Source organism: Opisthocomus hoazin, chromosome 2 (assembly GCF_030867145.1).
Source record: "Opisthocomus hoazin isolate bOpiHoa1 chromosome 2, bOpiHoa1.hap1, whole genome shotgun sequence".
Lineage (NCBI taxonomy): Eukaryota > Metazoa > Chordata > Aves > Opisthocomiformes > Opisthocomidae > Opisthocomus > Opisthocomus hoazin.
This window is the reverse complement of record NC_134415.1, coordinates 131,632,377-131,647,279: the sequence shown is the minus strand read 5'-3', so window position 1 is coordinate 131,647,279 and position 14,903 is coordinate 131,632,377. Positions and strand designations below refer to the sequence as shown.

Genomic DNA, 14,903 nt, shown 5'->3' with positions numbered 1-14,903 from the left:
AACTGAAAGAGGGGAGATTCAGACTGAATTTAAGGAAAAAATTGTTTATGCTGAGGGTGGCGAGACCCTGGCCCAGGTTGCCCAGCGAGGTAGGCGATGCCCCATCCCTGGAACCATTCCAGGCCAGGTTGGACGGGGCTCTGAGCACCCTGACCTGGTTGGAGATGTCCCTGCCCATGGCAGGGGGTTGGACTGGGTGACCTTTAACGGTCCCATCCCACCCAAACCAGTCTGTGAGCCCATGAAAAGTTAAAGTGCTGTCGGTGTTTCTTTGGCTGGTGAGTTCTTGCCCTGTGCTGGAGTCACTGGGAGAGCCAAGACAGAGGGGCAATGTCCCTGCTGGGGAACGTGGTGACACTGCAGCTGCAGTGCCTTTCCCCTGCTGCAAGGGCTGTGTAGAGATCCGGGGCCAAATTTGCTCCCCTTGCCCTGTGCCACCTCTGCCCGACTCCCTGAATTTTGATTAAGAGAGAAAATAACCTCAGAGGAGACAGAGTCCCATCAGAAATGCCCTGGGAAGGTGCTGAGGAACTAGGGCAAGGGACCTGATGTCTGCTCTGGAGCTGGCTGCTGCCACGTGCCTGCACTCTCCTCGGGAAGCCCTGTCCCCCGGGAACCCCAGCTCTAATGTGGAGCCTCCAGAGTCGAGTACGAACTGTAATTACAGCAAAGAAGTAATAGCCAGGTTGTCTTGTCTTTCCAATTAGTGTAATGAGGCTTCTGTGCAAGAAGGATTTGAATAGCTAAGAAGCTTAAATAAATTTGGGCTTGGAATCATAGCTGGAGATGGGGACTGGCTGGATGGTGTAATCCTCCTCTGCCCAGGCTTGCCCGGCCCCTGCAGCGAGGAGCTCAGTGCTCTGCCCCCCTGAGCTGCTGTTCCCCTCGTTGCCCCCCTCCAGCTTTCCAAGGCCCCATCTGTGCAGTCTCCTCTTCCAGGATAACAGAATTTTATTGAGCTTTTCAGGCTTCGTGGCTGGGACATGATCCCAAACGGCTCTGAATCTGGGAGTAACAGAGTCCCACCATGGCAGGGTTGGCAGGGCCCTCTGTGGGTCACCCAGCCCAACCCCCTGCCCAAGCAGGGTCACCCAGAGCAGGGGGCACAGCACCGCGGCCAGGCGGGGCTGGAATATCTCCAGAGAAGGAGACTCCACAGCCCCTCTGGGCAGCCTGGGCCAGGGCTCCGTCACCCTCAGAGGGAAGAAGTTCTTCCTCGGGTTCAGCTGGAGCTTCCCAGGCTTCAGTTTGTGCCCGTTGCCCCTTGTCCTGTCGCTGGGCACCACTGCAAAGAGTCTGGCCCCGTCCTCCTGACCCCCACCCTGCAGATATTTAGAGGCATTTCGAAGGTCCCCTCTCAGCCTTCTCTTCTCCAGGCTGAACAAGCCCAGCTCCCTCAGCCTCTCCTCGGAGGAGAGATGCTCCAGTCCCCTCCTCATCCTCGTAGTCCTCCGCTGGACTCTCTCCAGTAGCTCCTCATCTTTCTTGAACGGGGGAGCCCAGATTGGGAATAAACCCTCTGCTCTGACTCTGTGCCCGGCTCAGCCACCGGTGCTGCTCAGCACTGCTCGTTTTGGGTCTGCAACCAAATGCTGGTGCCACACCATCCATTTCGTCCTCCTCTCTGAACCATGGTTGGAAGCTTGTTTCCTGGTGCAGCTCTTGGTCCTCTGTGGTTTTATTAAGTCCTCAAAGGAGGCAGTGAAAGCTTCTTCCAAAGCCTGGTTGTAAAAGGCACCTGAATCATACATCATAGGTTGGAGAAGACCTCTGAGATCATTGAGTCCAACCATCCACCCAACCCCCACGCCTGCTAAACCCTGTCCCCAGGTGCCACATCCACGCGGTTTTTGAACCCCTCCAGGGATGGGGACTCCCCCACTGCCCTGGACAGCCTGGGCCAAGCCCTGACCACTCTTGCAGGAAAGAAATTTTTCCTAATATCCAACCTGAACCTCCCCTGACACAACTTGAGGCCATCGCCTCTCGTCCCATCGCTGGTTACTGGGGAGCAGAGCCCAACCCCCCCTCACTACCCCCTCCTGTCAGGGAGCTGCAGAGAGCGATGAGGTCCCCCCTCAGCCTCGTCTTCTCCAGCCTGAGCAGCCCCAGCTCCCTCAGCCGCTCAGTACCGGGTTATCCCAAGCCTGGTGCTGGGTTCCCCTCCGCTCTGTCACCCCCCTGTGCGTGTCGGCACGGTCAGTGCCGTGTGCTTGAGCCCCAGTTTAATTGCAAATGGATTCAGGGAGAAACTTTTCACACAGGTATCATCTGAGATTATCAAATTCATTTAAGCAAAATATGAACAATTCTGCTGGGGAGGGGTGGGCAGAGAGGGAGCAGTACCACAGGGTAAAATCCTGCGTGCCTGGGCTCCGTGTTTCTGACCCCTGCCCCTTAGAAGGGCAGGAACGGAGGTGAGCCCGCTCCCGGACGGAGCAGGCTGTTCCTTGGGCAGATGTGGGCAGGGAGCAGGGCTGCACCTTGCAGGGCCCTGCGCTGGGTGGCCCCAAGGTCAGGCTGGCAGGGACAGGGCTCAGCTCCTGGGCTGGCCCCGTGGCAGAAGGCAGAGGCTGTGGTCCAGATCCCATCCCATCCATGGAACCATTCTGGGCCAGGTTGGATGGGGCTCTGAGCAACCTGGTCTGGTTGAAGATGTCCCTGCTCCCTGCAGGGGGGTTGGGCTAGATGGCCTCCAAAGGTCCATTCCAACCCAAAGCATTCTGTGATCTGGGAGGAGTGGTGGGTGCACCGGCAGGCTGTGCTGCCATCCAGCATGACCTGGACAGGCTGGAGAGTTGGGCAGAGAGGAACCTGATGAGGTTCAACAAGGGCAAGGGCAGGGTCCTGCACCTGGGGAGGAACAACCCCAGGCACCAGTACAGGCTGGGGCTGAGCTGCTGGAGAGCGGCTCTGTGGAGAGGGACTGGGAGTGCTGGGGGACGACAGGGTGACCCTGAGCCAGCAGCGTGCCCTGGTGCCAAGAAGGCCAATGGGATCCTGGGGTGCATGAGGAGGAGTGTGGGCAGCAGGGCGAGGGAGGTTCTCCTCCCCCTCTGCTCTGCCCTGGGGAGGCCCCATCTGCAGTGCTGTGTCCAGTGCTGGGCTCCCCAGTTCAAGAAAGATGAGGAGCTACTGGAGAGAGTCCAGCGGAGGGCTGCGAGGATGAGGAGGGGACTGGAGCATCTCTCCTCCGAGGAGAGGCTGAGGGAGCTGGGCTTGTTCAGCCTGGAGAAGAGAAGGCTGAGAGGGGACCTTCGAAATGCCTCTAAATATCTGCAGGGTGGGGGTCAGGAGGACGGGGCCAGACTCTTTCCAGTGGTGCCCAGCGACAGGACAAGGGGCACCGGGCACAAACTGAAGCCTGGGAAGCTCCAGCTGAACCCGAGGAAGAACTTCTTCCCTCTGAGGGTGCCGGAGCCCTGGCCCAGGCTGCCCAGAGGGGCTGTGGAGTCTCCTTCTCTGGAGATATTCCAGCCCCGCCTGGCCACGGTGCTGTGCCCCCTGCTCTGGGTGACCCTGCTTGGGCAGGGGGTTGGGCTGGGTGACCCACAGAGGTCCCTGTCCACCCCTGCCATGCTGGGATTCTGTGATTCTGTGATTTTGTGATCTGCTGCGCCTCGGGGCAGCGCGTAGGGTGGGCAGTGGTGGGGAAAGTGGTGCAGGAAGGTGGCAGGGCTTTGTCGGCCGTACAGGGAACCGGTCTGGTGCTCTGTCCGCCTTCCTCCTCGCCCCTCCTCACCTCACTAACCCACTCCTGTCATCTGCCTTGTCCCCAGGTGAGCCAGCTGAGCAGGCACTTCAATATACGGCCCTTCTCGCTAAAGAAGCCCACGCCAGATTGACTAGGAGTGGAGGAAGAGAAAATCGGCTTGCGGTCAGCAGAAGTACTGTAAATAACTGCTGCAAATACCTGTAAATACTTCCACCATCACCACGGATCTAAACCTCACCTCTGGACGGACATCAGGGCACAGTACGCACGGTATCCGGTGCGGCCAGGGCGGGACTGGCACGGGGCAGCCCACGCTGCTGTGGGATGAGTGCAAGCTTTCGGGTCTGGGCGAAACTGGACGAGGAGGGTCTCGCCTTTCAGGTCACCGTTACTGTATATCAGACCAACTGAATGTTCCCAGTGAAACCTCAAACTCCTGCTCTTGCTCGGGTAAAGCTGCCTGGGGATGTGAATGGCTTTACCTGAGCAAAGCACCTTGACCTGTCACCAAACCCAACGGAAGAGCCGATTTCTGCAAGGCCAGGGGAACGTCCTGATGGTCGGGGAGTTCCTAATCCTGGTGGACAGCCCTCGTGCTGGGCTCGTGGTTCGGGAGCAGATGGTGACGGGTCTCCCACAGTCTGTCCTGCCTTCCTGCACTCACCTATTTGGGCAAATACTTGCACCTTTTTTTTTTTAAGAGGAAAAAAAAAGAAAACATGCAAAATAATAATATTCTACTTGGGGTGAGCTTAGAAAATCAGGGCTTGCTTTTTGGTAAAAGTTGGAAGGCGGATTCTGCCGCCGCTGCTCGAGCTGTGGGTACCTGGGACCACATCTCCACCGCGTTCCTGTCCGTCCGCGTGCGTTCCCCGCCTGGCAGCGGGGTCCGGGCTCCGGCCGGCAGCGGGAGGTGCCTGACACCCCCCTCTCCCCGCCAGCACGACCTCGCTGTGCCAGCTGGGCTCCGCTGGGTCACCCCACGGTGCCTGGGCCTCGTCTCCTGCGGGTCTGCCCGCCCGGCAGCGACGGGAGCGAGCCCACCGCTCGGAGAGGCACCGCGACGAGCCTGGTGTCGGTTGCGTGTGCTCTTTGAGAAAGCTCACGGGCGTGTGCGTGGCGGGGTCCTTTCCAAACATCACTTTATTTTCAGAACCGTTGTCCCCAGCGGCTGCATGTCTCATCCAGGGATGTATTTGTTTACTGTCCGTTTGTAAAAGAGATGTTTCAATTGGTTTGTTTTGGTTTTTGTTTTTTTAATCTTGTTTTTGTAACGGAGTTAGAGTGGGGTGGTGAAGACTGAATGCTGATTTTCTTTTCGCTTTATTTAATGAAGACCTGTGCTTGAATGAAGAGTGTAGCTTAAACCCAGGCTCTGGAAAGGCTGCATCCCGAAGCGAACGAGCACAGCAGACTGCACACGGGTGACCTGCCGCGGGATCAGAGGCGCTTACGCACCGATCGTGGCGCGGTCCGCAGGGCTTGGCCGGAGCATGTTCCTTCTGCAGGTGACGACCCCTCCCTCGTTGGGAAGCCTTCCAGCCATCACTGCTATTTAATGCTTTTCCTTTCGTCGAGTTTGAATCGGCACGCGGACCACGAGACTGGAAATCCCGTGGCGGGCTGAGGCGTTCGCCCGGTGACGGTACGGCCTGCGAGGGGTGAGCCGGGGCGCTCGGCTGGGCGTCCGTCTGCTCGTGCGTCGGTACGGCTGCCACGGGCCCGGGCAGGGCGCCCGAGCTGGGAGAGGGGGCAAATGGCTTTCAGAATTTATTTAATAAAGCAGCTTACTCCTATAGATTTTACTGACGTTGTAGAGAAAAAAAAAAAACCAACCCTAAGTGTACAAATGAATTGGGCTGTGCTTGAATTTTTGACTCTTGCTATTTAATGAAAGATAATTATGAAGGGAGGTGGATTTGTGACACTCACACAAGAATTACAGGGAAGCTGAAAGCGGGACACGACGCTTTCCACGGGACGTGCTCGGATGGCGAAATGCTGCTAGCGGGGCTGACAAAACGCGGAGCTTGGCCGATTTACTTCCTAATTACGTCTCTGCAGGACCAGGGAATGACCAAGCTGTTCCCTCAGGCTTTCAGCTGAGCTCTGGGCTCCCGAGCCGGGAGCTTGCGTTGTCCTGGCTCTTCCTGTTAGCGAGGCTGGGCCGGTGCCAGCGCTGCGAGGAGTTGTCTGGTCTCAAATCTCAGGATGTCGCTTCGTGATGTCGCTTCGTGATCCCCTGTTTGTCTGTCGTCTCGCTGCGAGCGGGGACGCTTTTGCAGCACCCTGAAAAACCCCTCTGTGAAGTTATGGAGATGTGGAAGCAGGGCTTCCCCCCCCTAAAACCCTGCAAATTCTCGCCGTGCCGTAGGAGAAACATCTCTCCTAAAAGCTGGAACCGCTTCCTATCCGCACGGGCTTTACCTTTGGAGACTCCTGGATTTTTGGTGCCTTAATTTATTGCACCTTGAAGCTAGCAAAAAGATCTCCTTGAATCGGCGCTGGAAGACAGGCTCGCTTGTCTCTGGTGCTGCCAGGCTCGCGGCGGAGCGCGGAGAGAGCAGACCCAATCTCGTTCCCGACCCGTGCTGCTGCTGAGCTTTTCTGATTAGAAATTCAGTGATTTCTGCTCCCAGGTGCTGGCAGGACTGGAAAGGAACAGAAAGACCAAACCATCTTGCCACGGTGGGGTGTGGCGTGCTGAGAAACAAGCTGTTTATTAAGAATAGTGGTTTTAAGTCTTAAAAATAAATGTATTCCTTCCTGGCTGACGGCGTCTGAGGGTCGTTGCGTTGCGGTGGTGGTCGCCTTGCTGGCGAGGCCCCGTCCTTGCGGTGGGGTGTGCTGCCGAGAGCGGCTCTCTGTTGTCTCTTCTCCCAGGGACAGTGTTAATCATCTTTTCGTAATTACCGATGGACCTGCTGAGTTAATCATAGGGGTGTCTGATGCTTCCCTAAATCTGTTTTGCACGTTTTATTTCAATGCAGAGTATTACCAGGAGAAAATCCCAAACACAACTACAGGCTGGGCGGGGGGTGGCTGGAGAGCAGCCCTGAGGAGAAGGACTTGGGGGTGCTGGTGGATGAGAAGCTCACCATGAGCCGGCAATGTGTGCTTGCAGCCCAGAAAGCCAACCGTGTCCTGGGCTGCATCCAGAGCAGCGTGGCCAGCAGGGTGAGGGAGGGGATTCTGCCCCTTTACTCCGCTCTCGTCAGACCCCACCTGGAGTTCTGTGTCCAGCTCTGGAGCCCCCAACACAAGAAGGACATGGATGGGTTGGAGCGGGGCCAGAGGAGGCCACGGAGATGATCCGAGGGCTGGAGCACCTCTCCTCTGAGGACAGGCTGAGGGAGCTGGGGCTGTTCAGCCTGGAGAAGAGAAGGCTCTGGGGTGGCCTTAGAGCAGCTGCCAGTGCCTGAAGGGGCTACAGGAAGGGTGGAGAGGGGCTTTGCACAAGGGGGTGCAGTGATAGGACAAGGGGGAACGGCTCTAAACTAACAGAGGGCAGATTGAGATGAGATATTGGGAAGAAATTCTTCCCCAGGAGGGTGGTGAAACACTGGAACAGGTTGCCCAGGGCAGTTGTGTCTGCTCCCTCCCTGGCAGTGTTCAAGGCCAGGTTGGATGGAGCTCTGAGCACCCTGGTCTGGTGGAAGATGTCCCTGCTGATGGCAGGGGGGTTGGAACCAGATGATCTTTAAGGTCCCTTCCAACCCTTGCCGTTCTATGATTCTAGGAAAACCCGTTGCAGGAGGGGTGCAGCCCTTTGAGACCCGCCGGGACGTTGGGCTCCTGGCCTGGGGCTCCAGGCAGGTCCTCGTGCTGCGGGATGAGGTCCCAGCGCTCCCAGCTCCTGCCTCCGCGCCCGTATCCCCGAGCAGAGTGGGGCTGGAAGGCGGGGAAGTGCAGGTTTTGGGACCTCCTGGGGTTTGGGTAAAACTGCCCACACGCTACAAGCAACGTTCTACAAGCTCTGGGAAAACCAAACACCCACACGCTGTGGTTTTAGCTTCCAACCTACGTGGTTTTAGCTTCTTCCTTCCCCCGGCGCTGCGATGAGCTCCGCTCTGCTGCGGTCGGTCACCGCGAGGGCTCGGCAGCCGCCTTCCCCTCTGGGAAACATCAACCGCCTGATCTGGGTGGCTTTGCCAGAGCCCGGGGAGCAGAATGTTGTAAGCGTGAGCTTCTGAGGCTCTGGAAACGTGTGTTTAAGCTCCTTAAACGGAGCTGGCTTGATGGTCCCCCCCGGGAGCTGTTTCGGTCTCGGGTCACTTGGAGCAAGGCCCCTAAATCTTCTCTGAGATCATCTGTGCCTACTTGTGGTAGACCTGGAAGTCTGTAGGGAAGTGGTGCTGTTTGGGACCTAGCTCAGATCCGTTTTTTTCTGTACGTGGTTCCAAGGGGACAGTTGGTTTTTGTGCGAACAAGCTGTGGCTGCGCTCCGGTCACCAGTTAATGGCAAAAGTGGGCGCGGGGTTTCCGTGTCGACCAGGAGCCAGCAGCGTGCCCTGGGTGCCAAGAAGGCCAATGGGATCCTGGGGTGCATGAGGAGGAGTGTGGGCAGCAGGTCGAGGGAGGTTCTCCTCCCCCTCTGCTCTGCCCTGGGGAGGCCCCATCTGCAGTGCTGTGTCCAGTGCTGGGCTCCCCAGTTCAAGAGAGATGAGGAGCTACTGGAGAGAGTCCAGCGGAGGGCTGCAAGGATGAGGAGGGGACTGGAGCATCTCTCCTACGAGGAGAGGCTGAGGGAGCTGGGCTTGTTCAGCCTGGAGAAGAGAAGGCTGAGAGGGGACCTTAGAAATGCCTCTAAATATCTGCAGGGTGGGGGTCAGGAGGACGGGGCCAGACTCTTTCCAGTGGTGCCCAGCGACAGGACAAGGGGCAACGGGCACAAACTGAAGCCTGGGAAGTTCCAGCTGAACCCGAGGAAGAACTTCTTCCCTCTGAGGGTGCCGGAGCCCTGGCCCAGGCTGCCCAGAGGGGCTGTGGAGTCTCCTTCTCTGGAGATACTCAAGACTCGCCTGGCCGCGGGTGTCAGCCTTCCTCCAGCACCGCGGGCCGGTGGTGATGATGGAGCCGGGTCAGCCTGAAGCTCGGTTACTCTTCGCTGTTCTAACGCAGATCTGCAACCCTGGCGTGGGGTTGCCACCTTGACTCATCCTGCTTTTGCCCGCATCTTCTACCTCGCTGTGCTGTGTCAAAGCAGTGGCCGAGGCGACGTGGAGGCTGCTTGTGGTGGGACATAGTGACAGTGGGTGCCGCGATGACCTCTTCGCTTCTGGAAGAGGTCACAGTTAGTCAGTAGAAGACCCTTTGGCCCATCCAGGCGTGGTCAGACCTGGCTTGAGATGTCTCTGGGCTGATCTCCGAGGACGCAGTCAGGGCATTGCTGCCCTGGGAGCAGAGGTCCTTGGTGAAACTCGCTGCTCGCCCTCCAAGGTGCCGTTCATCTCGGCCCGCAGCATCGGTGGTGGCTGTTTGGTAGGAGCTGGTGCTGTGCTTCAGCTTGGAGACCTCGCTGAGACCTCTTCTGCCCCGCTCCCCCCGGCAGTGTTTCAGACTGACCTGTTCCTGTCCCTCCAGCTTTCAGCTGGTTTTGCTAGTGGTCCATGCTGCGCTGGTGCCAGCCCCTCTGGAGGAGGAGGGTGGTGGGTCCCAGCCTGATTTTGGCTCTGGTCTTCAGAGGGAGTGCTGAATCGCTCTCTTCTCTGGTTGTAAACCTGCACCAAAAGGGAAAGCAAGGCAGCAGCATCAAACCCAACCCTCAGAGGGTCTCCGTGGGGTGAACCGGTGCATTTCATACTCAACCCTTACCTAGAAGTGGTTTTGTGAACGGTCCCAGCGCTCCGGGCTCCTACCACCGGGCCCTTGGTGTTAGCGCAGGGCAACCTTGAGAGCATCTCTGAAGGTCTGGGCGGCTGCCCTGCGGCCATGGGGGCTGTGACCCTGCTTGGGCAGGGGGTTGGGCTGGGTGACCCACAGAGGTCCCTGCCAACCCTGAACATTCTGTGATTCTGTGAAGCGATGCAGGGAAAGACGTGTTCGGTGCTTGTGCTGGTGCGGTTTGGTCCCGTCCCTGCCCCGCTGAGGTGAGGAGCCGCTGTCAGGGGGGGCTCGGGGGGCTCTGCCGGGCTCCCCACCGGGGCTGAGCAGGTCCCATCCCTCTGCACGGGGTTGCCCCTGCCCGCGGATCGGATGGGGCAGCCGGGCTGCGAGCAGCGGTGCCGGCACTGCCGTGGTCCCGGGGACCCCAGTCCAGAGTCCCATCGCTGGGGGTTTAGGTACCGCGGTGGGTTCGGATTCCAGTCTGTTAAATGCTATTACTGAAATATTTATTGTGTTCAAACCAAGCAAAGAACTATTAAAGTCCAGTAAAGAATAAAATTTTCCAAGCCTTTTAATGGTGTTTGTCTTTTTTTTTGGCTTTTTCTTTCTGCTGAGCAGGCAGGGAGCGGATGTGGGAGTGGGGCTCCAGCCCCGCTTTGAGCGGCTGCGCTCGCCACGGCAGAGGTGGAAAAGCTCTCCCTGGAGCGCTGGGTTCGTTGCCCTGCTGTGATGGGCTCTGGTGGCCCTGCTCGTCGAGGATCCAAGGTGCTGTGGGAAGTGTCACTGGAAACAACAGGGCAGCAAAGCTGGTGAAGGGTCTGGAGAACGTCTGCTGAGGAGCAGCTGAGGGAGCTGGGGCTGCTCAGGCTGGAGAAGAGGAGGCTGAGGGGGGACCTCATCGCTCTCTGCAGCTCCCTGACAGGAGGGGGCAGGGAGGGGGGGTTGGGCTCTGCTCCCCAGTAACCAGCGATGGGACGAGAGGCGATGGCCTCAAGTTGTGTCAGGGGAGGTTCAGGTTGGAGATCAGGAAAAATTTCTTCACTGAGAGAGTGGTCAGGCCTTGGCCCAGGCTGCCCAGGGCAGTGGTGGAGTCCCCATCCCTGGAGGGGTTCAAAAACTGTGTGGATGTGGCACTTGGGGACAGGATTTAGCAGGCATGGGGGTGTTGGGGTGATGGCTGCACTTGATCATCTTAGAGGTCTTTAACCTTAATGATTCTGCGATTCTATGAAACGAGCATTTTCCTGGCAGCAGCTTGACAAGGTCCTGTGCAGCCTGCTGTAGGTGACCCTGTTTCAGCAGGAGGGTTGGACTAGAAGACCCACAGAGGTCCCTTCCAACCCCTACTATTCTGTGATTCTGTGATTCTGCCCTAAGTCAGGACTCAGCTCGGCCCCAACAAAGCTCGCCGTGATCGCAGCGAGCTCTTAGAGCTTTCGGCTTCGGTGCCAATCGGGGTGATCCCCGACTTATCCCTGCTCCAGCGCGGCCCGGGCTGCGCACAGGGCAGTAAGCTGCTCTTGGTGGCTACGGTCCCTGGGCAGGAGACCACGGACACACGATTTAGCCGGGGTGGCTGAGGTCAGGAATTAGGAACATCGTCCTCTCAAGCCCCAGACCAACCTTCTGCAGGGGGTGAGTGGAGTCGTGCCCCTCCTGGCTCACCCAGCTTCAGATCAAGGGGACTTGTGCTGGGACATGGAGGTGGCCAGGGACATGGTCCCTGCTCTGGTTGGTGGCCCCGTGGTGGGCAAGGCTGCAGCAGGGGAGGGGAGAGGGTCTGCCTTCTCCCTTCTGAACACCACACCATGGGGCTGGGGGAGCATCTTGGTTTGTGGCCACCAAATTCCATCAAAATTCAGCCAGACACGGAGGTCTGAGTCGCTGCTCTGCGCGTGCAGCTCCGGGCACGCCTGGGACAGCGCATGGGTGGCACCGGGCTCAACGGAGAGGAATGGGGTGGTGGCAGCTTTGGCTGTCTCCAGATATGGCCAAAGAATCACAGAATCACAGAATCACAGAATAGTAGGGGTTGGAAGGGACCTCTGTGGGTCATCTAGTCCAACCCCCTGCCCAAGCAGGGTCACCCAGAGCAGGGGGCACAGCACCGCGGCCAGGCGGGGCTGGAATATCTCCAGAGAAGGAGACTCCACAGCCCCTCTGGGCAGCCTGGGCCAGGGCTCCGTCACCCTCAGAGGGAAGAAGTTCTTCCTCATGTTCAGCTGGAACTTCCTGTGCCTCGGTTTGTGCCCATTGCCCCTTGTCCTGTCACTGGGCACCACTGAAAATAGCTTGGCCCCATCCTCCTGACCCCCACCCTTCAGATATTTGTAGGCATTTATAAGGTCCCCTCGCAGCCTTCTCTTCTTCAGGCTGAACAAGCCCAGTTCCCTCAACCTCTCCTCGTAGGGGAGATGCTCCAGTCCCCTCACCATCCTCGCAGCCCTCCGCTGGACTCTCTCCAGTAGCTCTTCATCTTTCTTGAACTGGGGAGCCCAGCACTGGACACAGTACTCCAGATGAGGCCTCACTAGGGCAGTGTAGAGGGGAAGGAGAACCTCCCTCGTCCTGCTGGCCACACTCGATGCACCCCAGGATCCCATTGGCTTTCTTGGCACCCAGGGCACACTGCTGGCTCATGGTCACCCTGTCGTCCACCAGGACACCCAGGTCCCTCTCCACAGAGCTGCTCTCCAGCAGGTCCACCCCAAGCCTGTACTGGTGCATGAGGTTGTTCCTCCCCAGGTGCAGGACCCTGCACTTGCCCTTGTTGAACCTCATCAGGTTCCTCTCTGCCCAGCTTTCCAGCCTATCCAGGTCACGCTGAATGGCAGCACAGCCTTCTGGTGTATCCACCACACCTCCCAGTTTGGTGTCGTCAGCAAACTTGCTGAGGGTACATTCTAACTCTTCATCCAGGTCGTTGATGAAGAAGTTAAACAAGGCTGGGCCCAGTACTGACCCCTGGGGGACACCACTTGTCACCAGCCTCCAACCAGACTCAGTGCCGCTGATGACAACCCTCTGAGTTCTGCCATTCAGCCAGTTCTGTATCCACTTCACCGACCAAAGAAACCAGCGCTCCCACTCCAGAAGCTCCTGGGAGGCTCGGCAGACTGGCTGAGAGGTGCAGGATGTACGTCCCGTGCGCTGAATTTCCCCTCCGTGCCCTTCGCTCGACAGAAGGGAGAACGCAGTCGAGGGAGTTTCGGCCCCAGTGCCACCCTCCCGCACATCGCACCCTGTCCCCGGTGCCTTGCAGAGTGGTGCCGTCGCGCCCGGGACTTCTGTGCGGGCGGGAAAGCTCAGCCTTCTTCCACCAGCACACAGGGAAATGGGTGCTGTGGTGGGGGGTCCCAAGGACCTCCACGCTGCTGCTCATTCCGCAGCCACCGGACCTCCTGGTGACCATCAGCGCTAGCCCACCCAGGCTGGCTACTGAAAATACCAGGCGTTGGACCAGCTCTTGTTCTTGTCTGTGTCTCTTCTTCTTTAATTCAGATTCCATCTGAACATGAGGAAGAACTTCTTCCCTCTGAGGGTGACGGAGCCCTGGCCCAGGCTGCCCAGAGGGGCTGTGGAGTCTCCTTCTCTGGAGATATTCCAGCCCCGCCTGGCCGCGGTGCTGTGCCCCCTGCTCTGGGTGCCCCTGCTTGGGCAGGGGGTTGGGCTGGGTGACCCACAGAGGGCCCTGCCAACCCCAAACATTCTGTGATTCTGTGACCAGGCTGCCCAGGGCAGGGGTGGAGTCTCCATCCCTGGGAGGGTTCAAAAACTGTGGATGTGGCACTTGGGGACATGGTTTAGCAGGCATGGGGGTGTTGGGGTGATGGTTGGACTTGATGATCTCAGAGGTCTTCTCTAACTTTAATGTTTCTATGATTCTGTGCATAAAGGTGCGCGATGGATGGAGCTGCTGGGGCAGGAACCACGCTCTCCTGGCTGTGATCGTGAGTGTGAAACAGCCCCGGGAGCTGTTTTGCTCCCCAAGCGAAGGGATTGCTCTGTGTCTTGCAGCTCCATGGGGCATGGCTGACCCCCAGCCATTGGGACGTTGCAGCAGGCACGGGCTCTGCCCCACTGCAGACCAAGCTGTTGCTGAGGGTCTGAGACCCTTGGGCTTGGACACTGACCCCAGGCTCCCAGAAGCTGGAGGAGCTTGGCTTTGGCCAGGCCACCTCTAAACCCACCTTCAGAGGGTGTGGATGAGCACCCACCATGGTGATGGGCTGGGGAACCTCAGAGCAGCACGCGGGGCACGGGGTGACAGCAGCAACGGGGAATCCTGGGCTGAAGCTGTCCTGGGAGCAGTGGAGGAGGCTGCAGGCTGGTGGCAAAGCCTTGGGCAGAGCCCAGGAGTCCTGTGGCCTCTCCCCGTGCCCTGGGCCACGCGCTTTCCCTCTGGACCAAATCCTAGGTGTATTTAAGCGATGCCTCGTCCTTTATCAGCCATCTGGGTGGCTTCCTCTAAGAGGATTGTCGTGGTAGGTGTGATATACTTAAGGGATTGTTAATAATATTTTGGCAGTCCCTTGCAGATCTACGGGACAACGTACTCTGTAAATTAAACTTTATTTTATGAGCTTATTAGGAAAGAAAACAAACAAACGAGGGCTCAACCCCCTCTGTACGGACTAGGTGGACAGGAGAAATGACCAATTCGTCACTTCATTGCGGGGAGGAGGGGGAAGAGCTGCACCGAAACCCGGGTGCTGTGGTCGGGTTTGGCTGCCTCTGGCACAGCGGCCGCGTGGCTCGCTCGCCCGCCGTCAGACTCGTCGGTGTGTGGCCAGGACAGCAGGTCCAAGGGCTGATGAGACCTGGGGATGCAGTAATTCCCACTGTGGGCGAGCGATGTACACGGATAGGGGAGATGGAGCTCGGTCCTGCCCCATGCAGGGGTGTTTGCAGCTCGGGGGGGAGGCAGAAAGCAAATCCTGTGTCCTCCCGTCACGCTGGTGAGGGAGGACAAACCTTTCTCTGATAACTCCTTGATGTCATTCCAAGGAACAGGGTCAAATGCGTGTCCCCGGAGCCCTGCGCCGCAGGGCCAGTGGGACGTGGGTGAGGTGCAGGTGCTGGAGAGGGACTGGTCCGCACCCAGCTCCTGAATTTGCCCAGTGTTGGGAGTTGTTTGGTGCACAGGTGAATCAGGAACAGTGTCCAACAGGTGGGAGCTGGGTGAGGCTGGGGAGGTGAGGTGAGCAGCCATGAAGGCAACCTGGTTGGAAAGGGAGAATTACTGAAATATCCATACAGGCTGGAGGATGCAGGGATGGAGAGCAGCCTTGCCAAGAAGGTCTTTGGGGTGCTGGGGGATGAGAAGCTGGCCGTGACCTGGCAGTGAGCGCTGGCAGCCCCG

The 14,903-nt window shown here is 58.4% G+C and overlaps 1 protein-coding gene across 2 annotated transcripts in view; it reads left to right on the top strand.

The window, feature by feature from the left end:
- The window catches only part of SELENOI (selenoprotein I), a 49,219-nt gene extending 40,764 nt beyond the window's left edge, over positions 1-8,455 (top strand). Inside the window, exon 10 of one of the 2 annotated variants that reach the window (XM_075415118.1) lies at positions 3,780-8,455. In XM_075415118.1, the coding sequence (XP_075271233.1) occupies positions 3,780-3,896 (117 nt within the window). In that variant the 3' untranslated portion in view covers positions 3,897-8,455. The remainder of the gene's footprint in view (positions 1-3,779) is intronic. The other variant, XM_075415119.1, reaches the window with a different exon arrangement.
- The last annotated feature ends 6,448 nt before the right edge of the window (positions 8,456-14,903 follow it).